The sequence below is a fragment of the Oryza glaberrima genome, chromosome 1 (assembly GCF_000147395.1).
Source record: "Oryza glaberrima chromosome 1, OglaRS2, whole genome shotgun sequence".
NCBI lineage: Eukaryota > Viridiplantae > Streptophyta > Magnoliopsida > Poales > Poaceae > Oryza > Oryza glaberrima.
Window position 1 is genome coordinate 26,956,537 of NC_068326.1, and position 14,392 is coordinate 26,970,928.

Here is a 14,392-nt window from a genome sequence, read left to right on the forward strand (position 1 = left end):
TTGCCACAGGAGAAGTTTCTGTTTTGGCAGACTTGAGACAAGCTCGATCAACCACTAAAATACAACAGTAAAGTATTGGATAACGGAGTATTACTAAAATACTAGTACGCTGTACACGGCATTATTTCCCTGGAGATGGAGCACCGTGGCCGGTGCAACCGACGCACGCACGCACGGTGACGCCCCTCCCTGCGTCGCAATGAATTGAGGGCTCATGGGCTTGGGGATCTCCAACCTGTCACGGTGGGTGACGGGGTGGTCGGTCGCGAGCGCACGAGGAGGCGGCCCTCTCATACGCACGCCGTTTCTCCCATCCCCCGCAACTCCGCAAGCATTCCTCCCTCCCATCCACCACCCGCCTCCGCGCGCCGCGTGCCCTCAGCCTCCCTGTATATTTACCACGCACCAGTGCACCACGCCGAGCAGGCCAACGCCCAGCTACACCACGCAGTCACATCCGCCTCAACGCACCAAGCTCTTCCCGTGCGCGTGTGGTAGGCAGAACGTGCGCGGCGATCTCGACGAAATGGACGTCGCGGCAGACGCGACAGCTTGGCCGCCGGGGTGGTCGCTGGTCCGCGGCTACTTCTCCCCGGCGACGCTTTTCCTCCTGCTCAACGTGGTCATCGGCACCATCGCGCTCACCTCCCGCGCGTCCCACCGCCGCCGCCAACACCACCACGACGAGCACTACAAGGCACAGCACCACCATGACCACCATGATGAGCCGCAGCGCTGCCATGATCAGTACGCTCCACCGCCACCCGCGCCGCTCGAGCGCACGTCGTCGGTCATGGAGCGGCTGCGCTCCTTCGGCCTCTACCGCTTCCGCTCCGGCGACTTCCCTCCCGAGTACAACCTCTCCGCCGCCGGCGCCAACGCCATCTGCGACGAGAGCGAGAAGCAGCAGGCGCAGTACACCCGGAGCCGGTCGGAGCCTGCTGCTCGGCCCGCGCCGCCGCCGGTGGAGAAGAGAGGCAAGGCGGAGAACGCTGCCGCCGCCGGCGCCGCCAGAGCGAAGGTGGCGGTCAAGAAGTCGTCGAGCTCGGAGGTGAGGAAGCTGGAGCGCGCCCCGGCGCAGGCACAGCGGCAGGTACTGCAAGTGCAACGCGCGCAGCCGCCGCCGCCGAGGGCGCCGGCCCCGGCACCGGCACGCGCCGTGATGTCGGCGGCGAGGGAGGAGGTGGAGACCGCGCAGGTTGGGCTCGCCACCGCGAGCAGCGTGGACGCGAGGGCGGACGACTTCATCAACAAGTTCCGGGAGCAGCTGCAGCTGCAGCGGCTCAACTCGCTGCTCAACTACAACGAGATGCTCAACCGCGGCACGTAGCTCGATCGCGCGCGCGCGCTCTCAAACCGCGGCGCCGGTGCAGATGCAAAAGGCGGCTCGGCGACCCATGCGTTTAGAGTGGTCACTGTGTACGCGTTGTTTGTAAACGGCAATTAGTTTTCAATTTTGGGTGTTTTTGAAGTTCATTTATGTCGTGTATGTTCGACTCAGGTAGTACTCGAATTTGCCCGACTCGAGAGTCGTGGTAACGAGGCTCTCAGCGTCTGAATCTGTTCCGTGTATAATTCAAAGCGGAAAGTCTAGATTAAAGTCTCACTGAAACAATCAAGTATGGGATGTGTTTGGCAGAACAGCCCGTTCCCCTCTTTTGGTTAAGGCTTCAGAACGTCGTCTTCTATCTGTTTGGGCCCTTTCACCGTTTTCACGTACGCTTGATGTACCTGGGTTCAGAACTCGGATGACTAAAACCGAAAGCAAAAATAAAAGGCTGGACCATCCTCCATAAACTTTGGTAGTGAGTTAGTGGCTGCGGCCAATCGCTGGTTAGGCAGGACAGGAAAGCAGGCGAGACTCGAGAGGAAACTGAAGAGGAAGGTTTTCGTTGGGGTCGGAGTAGAAAACTCCGAACCCCTTGCACCCAGTTCCCTAGCCTATCCAGTTCAACAAACGGCCCAATCGTTCTCATGGTCCAAATAACGGCAGCCCATCTTTCGGGCTGCATTGCTTGTCACCGAAATAACCGGGCCGCATAAATAGCTTGGATTGGGATAATCGTTCAGCTACAGGCAGAGTGCAGTTTCTCATAAATCGCGGGTAAACGGAAGCCGGAGGAGCTCCGGCGGATGAGGCGGCGGGGAACAGATGCTGCGACCTGCTGGCTGCTGCTATCTGGTGACCCATGGAAGCGATCCAACTCGGACTAATCTTGATACGGGTCCAGAGCTTTTCCATGTCCCGGCTTGGTCGACGCGAGCTTTTGCCACGGAAAGGAGTTGTACGAGCTGTTGGATGAACGGTTTGTGTTGCGTAGGACATTTTTTTCCAAACAGGGAGCTGTATCATATATCATCATTCACCAGCGTGAGCGCGACTAGTAACCAAGGCCCGCTCCGGCTGCTTGCATGCAAATTCAGTGTACCTGTTCGGATTTGTCCTTTAGAACCAAATTGAAACGATCATTATCGTCTCTCGGTTTCCACTTCGAATCTTCAACACGAGCTTGCTCAATTGTATGGTTCGTGACTAGTACGATCGATGAACATCCAGTCACGAACGCATCTGACATACGGTTCAAATTCGCATCTACTCGCCGGGCCGGCGAAAGCCGGCAGAGTTTTATTAAGAAAGGGAGAGTATATAGTGCAAGGCACAGATTACAACTTACTTAGTTAGCCACATCTCTGTCCGAAACAACACAATTCGCATCTCTACTCGATCGAGTATATATGGTATGGGCTCGTCTGAATAATTGTTGAAATCTCTACCAACTATACAGTGGCTGCTGAGTGCTGACGTCCTCGTTCTCATATTTCCGGCACCAATCTCGCCGTGGCGACAGCAAGCAAATTAGCAAAAGACCATCGTCCTTGATCAACTCCGGCGGTAGGTACGGGCCTGCGGCCAATTCAGGGAGGCGAGACTCGAGAGGAATCGTAGGCTAGGCAGTCAGACGAGAGAAAGCTCGGAAATATGGTTTTGGCGGAGTTCGGAGAATAAAACTCCGAACCCCCTGGAACCATACCAATTGTTGTTCCTAACCTCCATTGGTTGTCTCTGATATAACTGCACCGGCATAAAAAGCCTATAATGCTATCAAGGATGGTAATTCCGGCACATCTCGATCGCCTGGATTGGATCAGTACAGACGGTTCAATTCCCAGACCCTAGAGTCTCACTATGGTGCTCTCTACTACTACTACTGGTAGTAGAAAAAAACTCATCGGTTGATCTCATTTGATCAAAGGATTTAAATCTATTTGTACTACCACCCAATTAGCGGTAGAAGAAATGTGAAGAGACATTATTGTAAAAAGAAAATGTGAAGGGGTATAATTGTCATTTAGTAGCGATGGACATTTTCTCTCTTTTTTAAGCTTTTTCGATGGAATATGACCGATGCCAGTGGAATGGATGACCACAAATTGATCTAGATGAAATGTAAATGACAAAAATTACCCCTAATCACTCTATTGGTAAATTACTAATTTATCCTTAATAACAAACGGTTTAGATCATTTCTACTTGCAGTATAATACTAGCATAATATAATTTTATTTTGTTTCAGTAGCATGTTTGCCTAAACTATCCTGGAAACGGAATGCAGTCACTATGGGGCTAGCTCTATCAGCTAGTACTGATTTGGACCAAAGACCTGAAGGTAGTATTTTTAAGCAGATTCAGGAGGTGTATAATCAGTTTGATTCTTGTTCAATCTCGGTCTACACAAGATCATGTCACAAGGTAGCAAATTGTTTTGCTGCTTTATGGTGTTAATGTGCTGCCGGTTAACGCACGGGAGTTCTGGTGCAATACACACCAAAGATTTGTAACGGTCCAAGTAGTTAATTGAAGCCTCATTTCAAAAAAGAAAGAAAGAAAGAAGTTTGCCTAAAAGATCTTGAGAAAGAAAAAGGAACTCATCCGAGGAGAAAAACTTGACCAGGAGGCTCAATAAAATGAGTGATACAATGTGGGAGAAATTGGCGGCTCGCCGATTCGTTAAAAAAAAATGTGGGAGAAATATCGTAATCATGGCATCACCTTTTCTATCTTGCTGTCTTTCTTTACATTGGATCTTACACCACTAGAAGGCAAAGTAGTCAAGAAAGGAGGTCACGCATTCCCTTCTTTCTCATAAACAAACAAACATCTCTTTTTGTGCAGGAGTATATTTTTGTTTATGTTTCATCTTCCATCTGGACTAACATAAATTTGCTGGACCAATGGTCGGTAGGCCTCGAAGGCTAGATATGCATAATTGCATATCAAGATCTGGATCTTATTAGCAAAGTGACGAAAGATCAGATCAGTCCAAGATCTTCCCCTGTCATCTGCTTTCTGCGTCGCAACAGATTTCCTGTATTATTAATCGAACCAATGCATGCTTCCTGCATCATCGCAGAATGTGATTCGAAGCAAAGTTATGGCTGTCATGGATTGGTCAATCAAGGGAAAGGAGATGGCTGTCGTCGAACCTTTGGCTGGCCCTTCCCCGGACCAACTGCAGCAGCCGAATCAAATTGCTGTCATTCATGCACTACAAGTAGTACTAGGCACTACTGCTGGTGTAGGGTATCTCGTACTGTTTTGTGCCAAGTTGATGTTCCTAGAATTGCATCTTCTGATCAAGTATAGATAGCAGGAATCTTGCAGAAAATTCTCCGCAATTTCATAATTAACAAACAGCCCAAATCTTTGCAGGAACTAGTAGTAATCTGGATAGCTTCTTGCATCCACATTATTTGCAGCTTATAGATTATTCGATCATGAGCAACACTGGAGCCTGCACAGCCTGAAGCCCGAACAGATCGAACATTGTGTCATTGAGTATCGATCTCAGCCTGTGGAATCATGAAACTTCATCCAGGCAGAACAAATCTAGCGTGTTAATTAGGTGTACTCGTTTGCATCTTATCCCCTTCAAGAGAATAAGACTAACATTATGTCACTCGACTAATGTTTGGTTATTACTTATTAGTGTTAGTAACGTCACCGATATCGACGTGAAAGAAATTGTCTTGTTAAGCCATAGGTCCGGCCAAAGGTGGTTCAATCGAGTACTATAGACTACTAGTACGATAGACAGCTCTTGGGGAGGACGGAGGATACTCTGTCAAATGTCAATGGAGGGATGATCCATGTTACTATGTCGTGGTCTTACAACTCACCGGTTTGATACGTGTCAGAAACAGACAAAGGAGATGACAATGAGCAAGCAACGCTCAATGTTGCCATCGTGTCTTCTGGCGCCAAATGACGCCGTAATACGGCGGGAAATTTCAAAGTAGACACTGTTTTGCTGAACTCACCAGTCTCCCTAGACCAATACGGACATGGATTGACAATTTCTCTCGATTCCCGAAGAAGTGAAGAGAGAACACGTTTTACACATGTACTAGAAGAACACATCACCTCCTCATATCTCAATTTTATCTCCATACCTGAAGCAACATGGATCGCCAAACCGGCAAATTAAGCCATATCCAACCACGTGAATCACACCATTGTTTGAGATGAGCAACGCAAATCGTGATCACAAGGGAAAAAAATTGCTACGTGGTGTGATTCGCTCAGCCGCGGTAGTGTTGCAGCAGCCGGTTAGCCTCGCGCACGCCGCTCAGGTACGCGGCGTGCGTCGTTGAGTAGTGCGTGCGGTGCGTCGCCTCGCCGGCGAACAGCAGTCGCGGCGACGGCGGCCGCTCGTCGGCGGCGGCGTCTGGCCCACGTGGCAGCGGCTCGGCCATGCGATCGAGGTCGTCGCCGCTCGATCCGACGGCCACGTAGCTGTATGACCCGAGGAAGAGCGGGTCCGTGGCCCACCCGCTCCGCTTGATCCTCCTCACCCTCCACCGTGGCGCCGCCGGGAGGAAGGAGTCCAGCGTGGCGTGGGCCCCGCGGATGACGTCGTCGTCGGGGAGGGACTCGAGGTGCGCCGCCTCCCGGCCGGCGAACCACGCCAGCGCCACGGTGGAGCCCGCGTGGACGGGGCAGATCGACTCCGTGCCGCGCATCCACCACGGGATCTTGGACACGTGTCCCCGGAATGCCATGTGCAGGAACGGGAAGCCCGCCGCCGCCGGCTGCACGCCGGCGACGTCCTCCGGTTCCGATGGCGCCACGGCCTCCACCTCCATGAACAGCTTGTTCACGACGCCGAAGCCGAGGCGCGCGACGGCCTCGCGCTTGAAAGGCGGGAGCGGCGGGTCGAAGGCGATGGCGGCCGCGCCAACGCCGGCGGTGTCCTTGTTGCCGAGGCTGGCCTTGAGGACGCCCAGCGAGACCGTGAGGATGACGTGGTCGGCGGTGAGCGGCGGCGCGCCATCCGCGAAGTGGAGGCGGACAGGGGTTCCGCCCCACTTGAGACGGCGGAGACGGAGTCCGAGGCGGACGGTGCCGGGCGGGAGCGCGGCGGCGAGGCGCTCGACCACGCGGGAGTAGCCGCCGGGAATCGTGACGTGTTCGCCGGGGAAGTCGCGGTACTCGCCCTCGGCGGTGAGGTCGAGGTCGCCGAGGTCGTCGGCGGAGGTGTCGGTCCGCTCCCGGTTGATGTGCATGGCGAGCAGCGCCTCGTCCACCTCCTCAAGCTCCTTGCCGCCGCCGCCGCCGCCGGCGGCAGACCGCGCCGCCTGGTACGCCCGTAGGCCACGGCGCAGGTACTCCTCCACGCCGCCTCCACCACCAGCCTCGCCGGCGCGTGCGACCTCCATCATGCCCCTGTACAGCTCCTCGATCGGGCCAGCCACCGTGTCCGCGTCGACGACCTCGCCGCCCTCTGCGACGGTCAGCACGCGGTCGGGGAAGCCGTCCATGCGCTCGTACGGGAGACCACCACCCTCCTCCCCGAGCGCACCGGCGTCGCGCGCCAGCGCGTACACGGGGCTCCCGACGACGCCCTGCACCCACGTGGCGCCCATCTCGACCCGGTGGCCGGCGAACTCGGACGTGAGGATCCGGCCGCCGACTCGGTCGCCGGCCTCCACCACCGCCACCTCGAACCTGTCCCCGCCCGCGCCGCACAGCCGGTGCGCCGCCGCGAGGCCCGATATCCCCGCGCCCACCACCACAACCCTCGGCTTCTTCGCCACCATCGCGAACGAAACCGCGCGCACGGGTGTGCGGCTACGCCTTCTTCGTCGTAGCAAAACCCAACCGCCTGCGCGCGTCGATGCAGCCAGAGCCAACCAACACTCCAGCTGTTATAAACGAGGAGCAGACAGAAGAGTGGAGCAACGCAAGCAAGTTGACACTTGACATAGCTTAGGTGCGCAACAGCCAACAGCGCAAGCAACGTGACGGTCCGGCTGCATTTGAGCGCAAAGTGTCGTGTTAGCGCGCGCGTCGCGCACGAGTCGTGGCGTACGTTCGTGCGCGCGCGCGGTTGGGCCATGGAATCGGATGCGGTTGTGTTGCTTTCGAATGGGATCTTCATTCTTAAGCTGCTGCGAATCTGCGAGTTGTGGTTTCCTGATTAGTGACTGCTACGGCGGATAGCAATCCGCATACCGGCCGGTTTCTCTGTTAAAATGCTCAATGATGCATGGTTACGTTAGACACACATGCACCGGGGCCCTGTGGCGGCTTTAATTTCGTCCTAGTGGAGTCGCCGTGTACCGAGCCGGGCACCGCCGCTCGTGCAACAACGACTCCACGAATCCATGGCTGGTTGGCGACCGGGCGGCCGGCTGGATGATCCTAGCGGACTCGCGGTAATCGAGCTACAATGTGCAGGTGCATAGTGAAGACCTGCTGTTTAGATCCAGTGACACAAGGACCGAAGGACGGACGGTTTGTCTACTTGTCTTCGTCATGGTCATGCATGCTTACTTTCTCATCGACGGCTAGACTTGCGTACGCCAGCTATAAAAGACTCAGCCTCCGAGGCTCCGAGCCTTCGGTCATATTTAAACTTGCTAAGCTACGGAGTGGAGTACTCCGTATATATGTAGACTGTTCTTACATCTTGTACGACATGAGTAAATCTGCTGCCAATTATTAAGAACATGTCTTATTCTTCACATGTCACCACAGAACAAATTACTCCTACTTACTGTAAGGACTAAATCTGATGCCGATTCTGAAAAGAAGAGGGGAAAAGTAGGAACATGTCGCACTGTTCACCTCATCGCGTTGTCACTCGCTGCTGAACCAGTGTTGCATGATACTTACAGTTATAGCTAAGTTATTGACGTTGTTTGCATGTACAGTAAGTATATGCCGGGCACGGCGGCTGACAAAGTTGCTAGCTCTCGGCTCTCGCATCAAAAGAAACGACGTCGACCTTCTTTGTCGTTTAAGAAGCCTACAACACCCATCTGTGTCGGATGCTCTACTCGATTTACCTACTCGCTGCTTCTTAACTTGCTTAATTACCCTGCAACAAATTAATTACTCCGTAGTCTGTGATGATAAGTTTGTTTAGTTATAGTATAATCGTACGTAAACACATTTTAAATTAAGCAGCTTGAAATGCACAATGCTTTGTCTTTTATCCAAGTGGCGCTTCTGATTTTTTGAAGAAAAAAAAACATAATCGACATTTGTAAGTATAGGAGCCCTATCCAAAATGTGGAACTAGCGCGTACTAGTACAAAGTAGTACTACTCGGTAAAAAAAAAAAAAGTACTACTGCCTTTGTACCTAAATAAGTACAGCTTAGGCCGAGTTTAGTTTCAAATTTTTTTCTTTAAACTTCTAACTTTTCTGTCACATCGTTCCAATTTCATTCAAACTTTCAATTTTAACGTGAACTAAACACATTTTTATTAACGTTGTTTGCATGTACAGTAAGTTATAGCTAAGTTACTATTGTTACTGTTACTTTACATTTTTTATTATCATATAAGATCAAGTAAATTAAACTCGAAACATCCCTGCAAGGCATGCATATGTATTACATTGTTCATACTGTAAATTACAAGCATTATAGTAAGAGAAATTTTACAATCCTTGAGAAAAGTATCTTAAGATACCTAAATTTTACACAAAAAATTTGTTACATTGAGGTATTTAGTATCTAGATATATCAAATTTTACACTAAAAAATATGATACCTCTATGTATCTTTTCAAAGATGGTAAAATTACCCTTATACTAATGTACTAAACTTTGTTGAATGAACAGCACAACAAACTAATGCTGCAGTGTATGCAGACCTAAAAAAATAATGGGCCATGCAAGTTTTTAACTTAAAGCATGTCGCGTTGGCTGGCGCTGGTGGGTTGGCACATATGAGTGGATCTAACGTACGTGCAGAGAACCTCAGGTCCTCGATAGTCCATACTCCACTGGATCCCTGTGAGGAAGTGAAGAGGTGGAAGGGGAAAGAAGGGAAAGGTAAAGAAGAGTAGGGGTTTGAAGGAGAAAGAAGAAAATGAGCCTTCTCTAACCTGATGCTACTCCTACTATACTAAGGCTGTGTTTAGTTCGTGTGTCAATTTTTTTTAAAGTATATAGACACACATTTAAAGTATTAAACGTAGACTAATAACTAAACAGATTACATATTCTGCCTGTAAACTGCGAGACGAATCTATTAAGCCTAATTAATCTATCATTAGCAAATGTTTACTGTAGCATCATATTGTCAAATCATGGCGTAATTAGGCTAAAAGATCCGTCTCACGATTTACATGCAAAATGTGCAATTGATTTTTTTTCTGTTCACATTTAATGCTCCATGCATGTTTCTAAACATTTAATGTGACGGAAAAATTAAAAGTTTGAAGAAAAGAGTTTGAATCATAACACGGCCTAACCTGATGCTACTCGTGATTGTCAGTGGCTCAGTGTGACAGTGTGTCCTGGTCACCGTTTTCGCAGAAGGGAAAAAAAATAAGGAAAGATGAGACCTGGGTACTGTTCCTTCCTGAAGATCCGAACAAATACTTGCTGGCACGAATTAAGAAAAACACACGCACGTGTGGTCGACAGCGCTGCATATAGCATAGCAGTGGCTCGCAACAAACTAGATTTGACTTGACTTGGCTCGGTTAGGGAAACAAGCTAAAACTTGAGCTCAGCTCAGCTCGTTTTCTGGCTCGCGCCAGTCTAAGCTGGCTTGCAAGCCTTTCTGGTTGAAATACTTCTTCATATATATTTTATAATCATTAAAAAAATAAAAGTAAAATTTAAATAAGTTTATACATTCAATTCTTCAAAATCTTAATGATAAATTGTATGTTGACAAATAATAACTCTATAACCAAATAAAATAATCCATATAAACACATAATCGCCTAGACACATGAGCCAAACAAGCTGCTCACGAGCCAGCTTGGACTCGGTCAATTCAGCAATGAGCTGAAAAAGAGGCTTGGGCTTACCAGCCCACCGAGCCAACCAAGCTCGAGCCAAGCCTGAGTTGAGCTCACGAGCCCAAGCTTTTTTCCACCCCCAGCTGCAAACCCCCGTAAAAATCATGCCTGCCGTTCCCCCAGCATCTCTGGTTCGCCTTCGGTCCAGTACATTGATCGCGCTGTCATGATCGCGCTCTCATCGAAAAAAGAGTGCAAGGATCAACCATTCAAGGAGCACGATGAAACGCCCGTGCAACTTACAGAAAATTCAATGCTGAAAAATCAAAGAAAATTCAGTGCTGGGCCACGCGGCCAAAGTACTCCAGTGAGTAGTGACCGGTCGACGCGCATGCATCAGAGCGAAAGCGGACCGCTTTTGGAAATTTCCAAAATTTCAGACCCATCGGCAAATCAATATATCGACCAAAATTTTTGAATTTTGTCAAATGTTTATTGAATCTGATGAAAGTAGAGTGTGAACCTAAATGGCTATCTTCTACTGAAAAGAGTGAAATCTTGTGTTGTCAGCATTAATTGTTCGGTTATGCTGCAGACCAATATTTAAAATTACCGATGCATGCATGGTTATTTGAAGTAACAGGTGTGTTTATGACAATTTGAGAAACAAGTGTTAGAAGGCCAAATCTACCTGTTGAATCGAGCAACCTGTATTGACATTTCGAGAAGTCCACTTCATCCAAAACTGTCAATAATAACGATAAGTCAATAAGTAATGGACATAAAAGAATCAAAATGCTGAAAGTCACATCTATCATATATTCCATACAAAACAGTTTTACCTTGATTTCTTTGCGTAGATCCTCAAGACTCTCTAGTATATGGTGGATTCACATTTAGAAACCTCTAGTATAATGAATTCAGAACAACGGATCAAGATTTGCTTGTAATACAAAACAAAAATTGGAAACAGGGGAGAAACCTACCTCACAAACAGAAGGATGAAACACGTGGAGCCAAATAGTAATGATCAGAGTGATCAATCCAGCACCTATAGGGAGAATAATGTCCGGGGCACATTCCCAAACACCTGGATCAGGGCAAATGCCGATGCCACGGTATACAGGGAAAGGACAAGTACTGTAGCTGAAACGATGTTAAACCAAACCCATTCCCTTGAAACGGAATGAGCTAGTGCAGCTGTTGGCAGTGCATACAAGAAGAACGCGCAGGCATTCACAGCGAGATATCTCCTGGTAAATTCAGGGATATCAAGCGTGTTTGCTGATACAGCGACAAAGGAAGCAGAGAGTAGATCACCCATAGCATAGTTACAGACGTGCCTCATAAATTCCAGCTGGTCCTGAAACAGGAATAAGAAGACCATGATAATGTCAGATAAATAACACTTTATGTGGTGACTGGTAAAGTACATCAGGTCTTTAGTTTAATTCTCTTATCTCTTCCTGTTATCTGCTGTAAGTAATATGACATCTTTAGTAATATGACTCTGTTATAGCTTTGACATGTATCAGTAAATTGGTGAGCTATAAATACATAGCACCCCACCAAAGGGTTGTCAACAGGAACAGTAGTTTTTTCATTGACAGTAACAGAGAAACTAACCCTCTCTCTGTTAGTGAAGTCAGGGACTTCCTCAGGTTGCACCAGTGCCTGCGCCATTGTTCTTTGAATAGTCTAGAGAGAGAAACAAGGAACAACATATTAAGCAGTTGCAGTTGAGCAAAATCTACTGAAATCATATTCCTAGTGGTACACCATGCAAACAACATATTGTCCAAGAGCAATGCATTATATGAGAACAAAGCACTCTATCAACTGAAAAGAGAGTATATGATCGCACAAATGCATAGTACATCATCAGTTGATCAGAAAAAAAATAGACCGAGTACATCATTGGGAAAATAGGCAGTATATCAACTGGAACTGGAAGAAAGCACATACAACATCAAATTCCTTATTGATGAAGCAATTACCAGAAACTTTGGATTGCTAATCTTCCATCCAATGTGGGGTGGCAGCGTGAGAGGTTGTATGACATGAATAAATTTTGAAGTGCAGGACCTAGGTACCAGATAATGAAAATACTTTTGTAAATTTGAATTTCAACAAAGATACACGGGAACTAAGGTTCTTATTGACACAGGATCACATCTATCCATTTACTTTTTTGAACTAACTCTAAGATCCATACAGTTGAAAAGCTATTGTCATCACCAAATTCTGAACCTGCAACTATTATCACAACATCAACTACCGATCAATCCGTAATTCAGTAGTTTCATAGCATCTAGTGAAAAAGAAGAAGAAAAAATGTACACCAGAACCAATTCAACAAACTGTCCACAGTTTCTCCCCCAATTACACGAAACCCTAGTGATTTATCACATCAATCCATTCAAAACTACCATATCCACATCAGCATGGAAAATCACACCGGAAGGGAGGAACGCGGTGAGGAGGAAATCATAGAATAGAACCAAATGGTTGGAGAAGGAAGATGGAGAGGGATGAGACGAACCTGGGGAGAGTCGGTAGCGCAGGGGTGTGGATGCGAGCGTCGCGAGCTGCCACGCGGGGAGGTTGTCGAATGGTGAGAGAACTCCTCCAGTCCTCCTATCGACGGGGGGTATGAGAAGAAGTTGAGGTTAAACCCTATTCGGAGGATGAGGAGAGGGAGTAGAGAAGAGAAAGGAAGAAAACCTGCGTGTCCGACCGAGGAACGAGGCGGCGCCCGTTTACCTCTCGCGCGACGGTGGAGGAAGGCCGGCGCCGGAGCCGGAGACGGAGCCGGCGGCGAAGGCGGCGGCGGCCGTCACGCGACGGGAGGATGGCGGCGCAAGCAGAGTATGTCGCGTGCAGCGCAACGCTGCGTCTGGGTGGGGTCGAGGAATATTCCCACCCCGGCCAACCAAACATATGAGGATATCAATAGGCCGTAAGGGAATTCCAGTTTGGAATAAGTTCACCTTAGGTCCCTTAATTTGTCATCTAGTCTGGATTTTGTCCTTGAATCGAAAAACTAGATATAACCTATCCCGCAACTTACAAACCAGTGCACACGAGCTCTCTCGGCTGTATTGTCCCCGGTTGATGTGGCACCTATGTGACTAATTTTAACTAGGTCTTTGTCCCACATGGCATCAACGTGGCAATTTGAACTGGAAGATAACAAAAACCGTGGGCCTATATGTCAGTTACACCCAAAAAATAAAATAGTGGGCCCACGTGGGCCCTACATTTCATTCTCACTCCCCTCCTTTTCTCTCTCCTGGGCGGTCTTCTTCCTCCTCTCTCTCTTCTCCACTCTCGTGCACTCGCTTCGACCAGTCACTCAACTCCCGCCGGCCCCCGCGCGCCGCTCTACTCTCGCCCTATCGCCGAAGGAGCCAAGGAGCTGTGCAGCGGTGGGGGCGGCGAAGATGACCTTGACGGGGTCTAGCTCTCCCGCCCTATCTCTTCAAGGAGATAGAGTGAGGGGGAGGAAGTGGGACCCATTTGATATGTGGGTCCCACTTTTTTATCTAGTTCGACTCATATTTGGGCCTCTATGTTTTGTTTTAATTCTATAGTTTTCAATTTTGCTCCTTTTATTTTCTTTTAGAATTAAACTGTCACGTAAGCTACATTAATGTCACGTTTTACGAAAACTTAGTCAAAAGAGCCACATAGGCGCCATGTTAATTAAAATCAGAGAGACTTCGTTTGCACTGGTTTTGTAAGTTGGAGGATGGAATATGGATTGTATTTGGATTTTCGGTTCAAGGATGAAAATCAAACAAGGTGAAAATTGAGGGACCAATGTGAACTTATTCCTTCCAATTTTGGTCAAGAACGGGATGATAACACGTGTACTCGATACCGGGCCAAACGAACGAGCCTAGCAATCTCTATTCCTTCCCCTTTTAACTCTCTGCGCTGAAAAAACATGCTAACCAGTTCGTTTGCACTGGTAAGTTGAGATGGAATATGGATTGTATTTGGATTTTCGGTTTAAAGATGAAAATCAAACAAGGTGAAAATTGAGGGACCAACGTGAACTTATTCCTTCCAATTTTGGTCAAGAACGGGATGATAACACGTGTACTCGATATCAGGCCAAACGAAC

At 48.6% G+C, this 14,392-nt stretch overlaps 2 protein-coding genes and 1 long non-coding RNA gene across 4 annotated transcripts; 1 reads left to right on the forward strand and 2 right to left on the reverse strand.

Annotated features, from left to right (window-relative positions):
• The first annotated feature begins 214 nt into the window (after positions 1-214).
• LOC127759824 (pathogen-associated molecular patterns-induced protein A70-like) lies at positions 215-1,635 on the forward strand. The gene has a single exon (XM_052284046.1). It carries the CDS (start codon positions 215-217, stop codon positions 1,328-1,330), a length of 1,116 nt encoding a protein of 371 aa, XP_052140006.1. The 3' UTR covers positions 1,331-1,635.
• Positions 1,636-5,128: 3,493 nt separating this feature from the next.
• On the reverse strand, positions 5,129-7,596 carry LOC127765919 (polyamine oxidase 1). The gene has a single exon (XM_052290899.1). It carries the CDS (start codon positions 7,096-7,098, stop codon positions 5,581-5,583), a length of 1,518 nt encoding a protein of 505 aa, XP_052146859.1. The 5' UTR covers positions 7,099-7,596; the 3' UTR covers positions 5,129-5,580.
• A 258-nt stretch (positions 7,597-7,854) lies between these two features.
• Positions 7,855-13,168, reverse strand: LOC127762894 (uncharacterized). Of its 2 annotated transcripts, XR_008015613.1 has the most exons (7): positions 12,988-13,168; positions 12,806-12,900; positions 11,890-11,961; positions 11,250-11,626; positions 11,106-11,169; positions 10,955-11,008; positions 7,855-10,579 (listed from the first exon to the last, which is right to left on the reverse strand). It is a non-coding gene; the product is annotated as an uncharacterized LOC127762894 (long non-coding RNA). The 2 variants fall into 2 exon arrangements; XR_008015612.1 differs by having other exon boundaries at positions 7,857-11,008.
• Between the last annotated feature and the right edge of the window lie 1,224 nt (positions 13,169-14,392).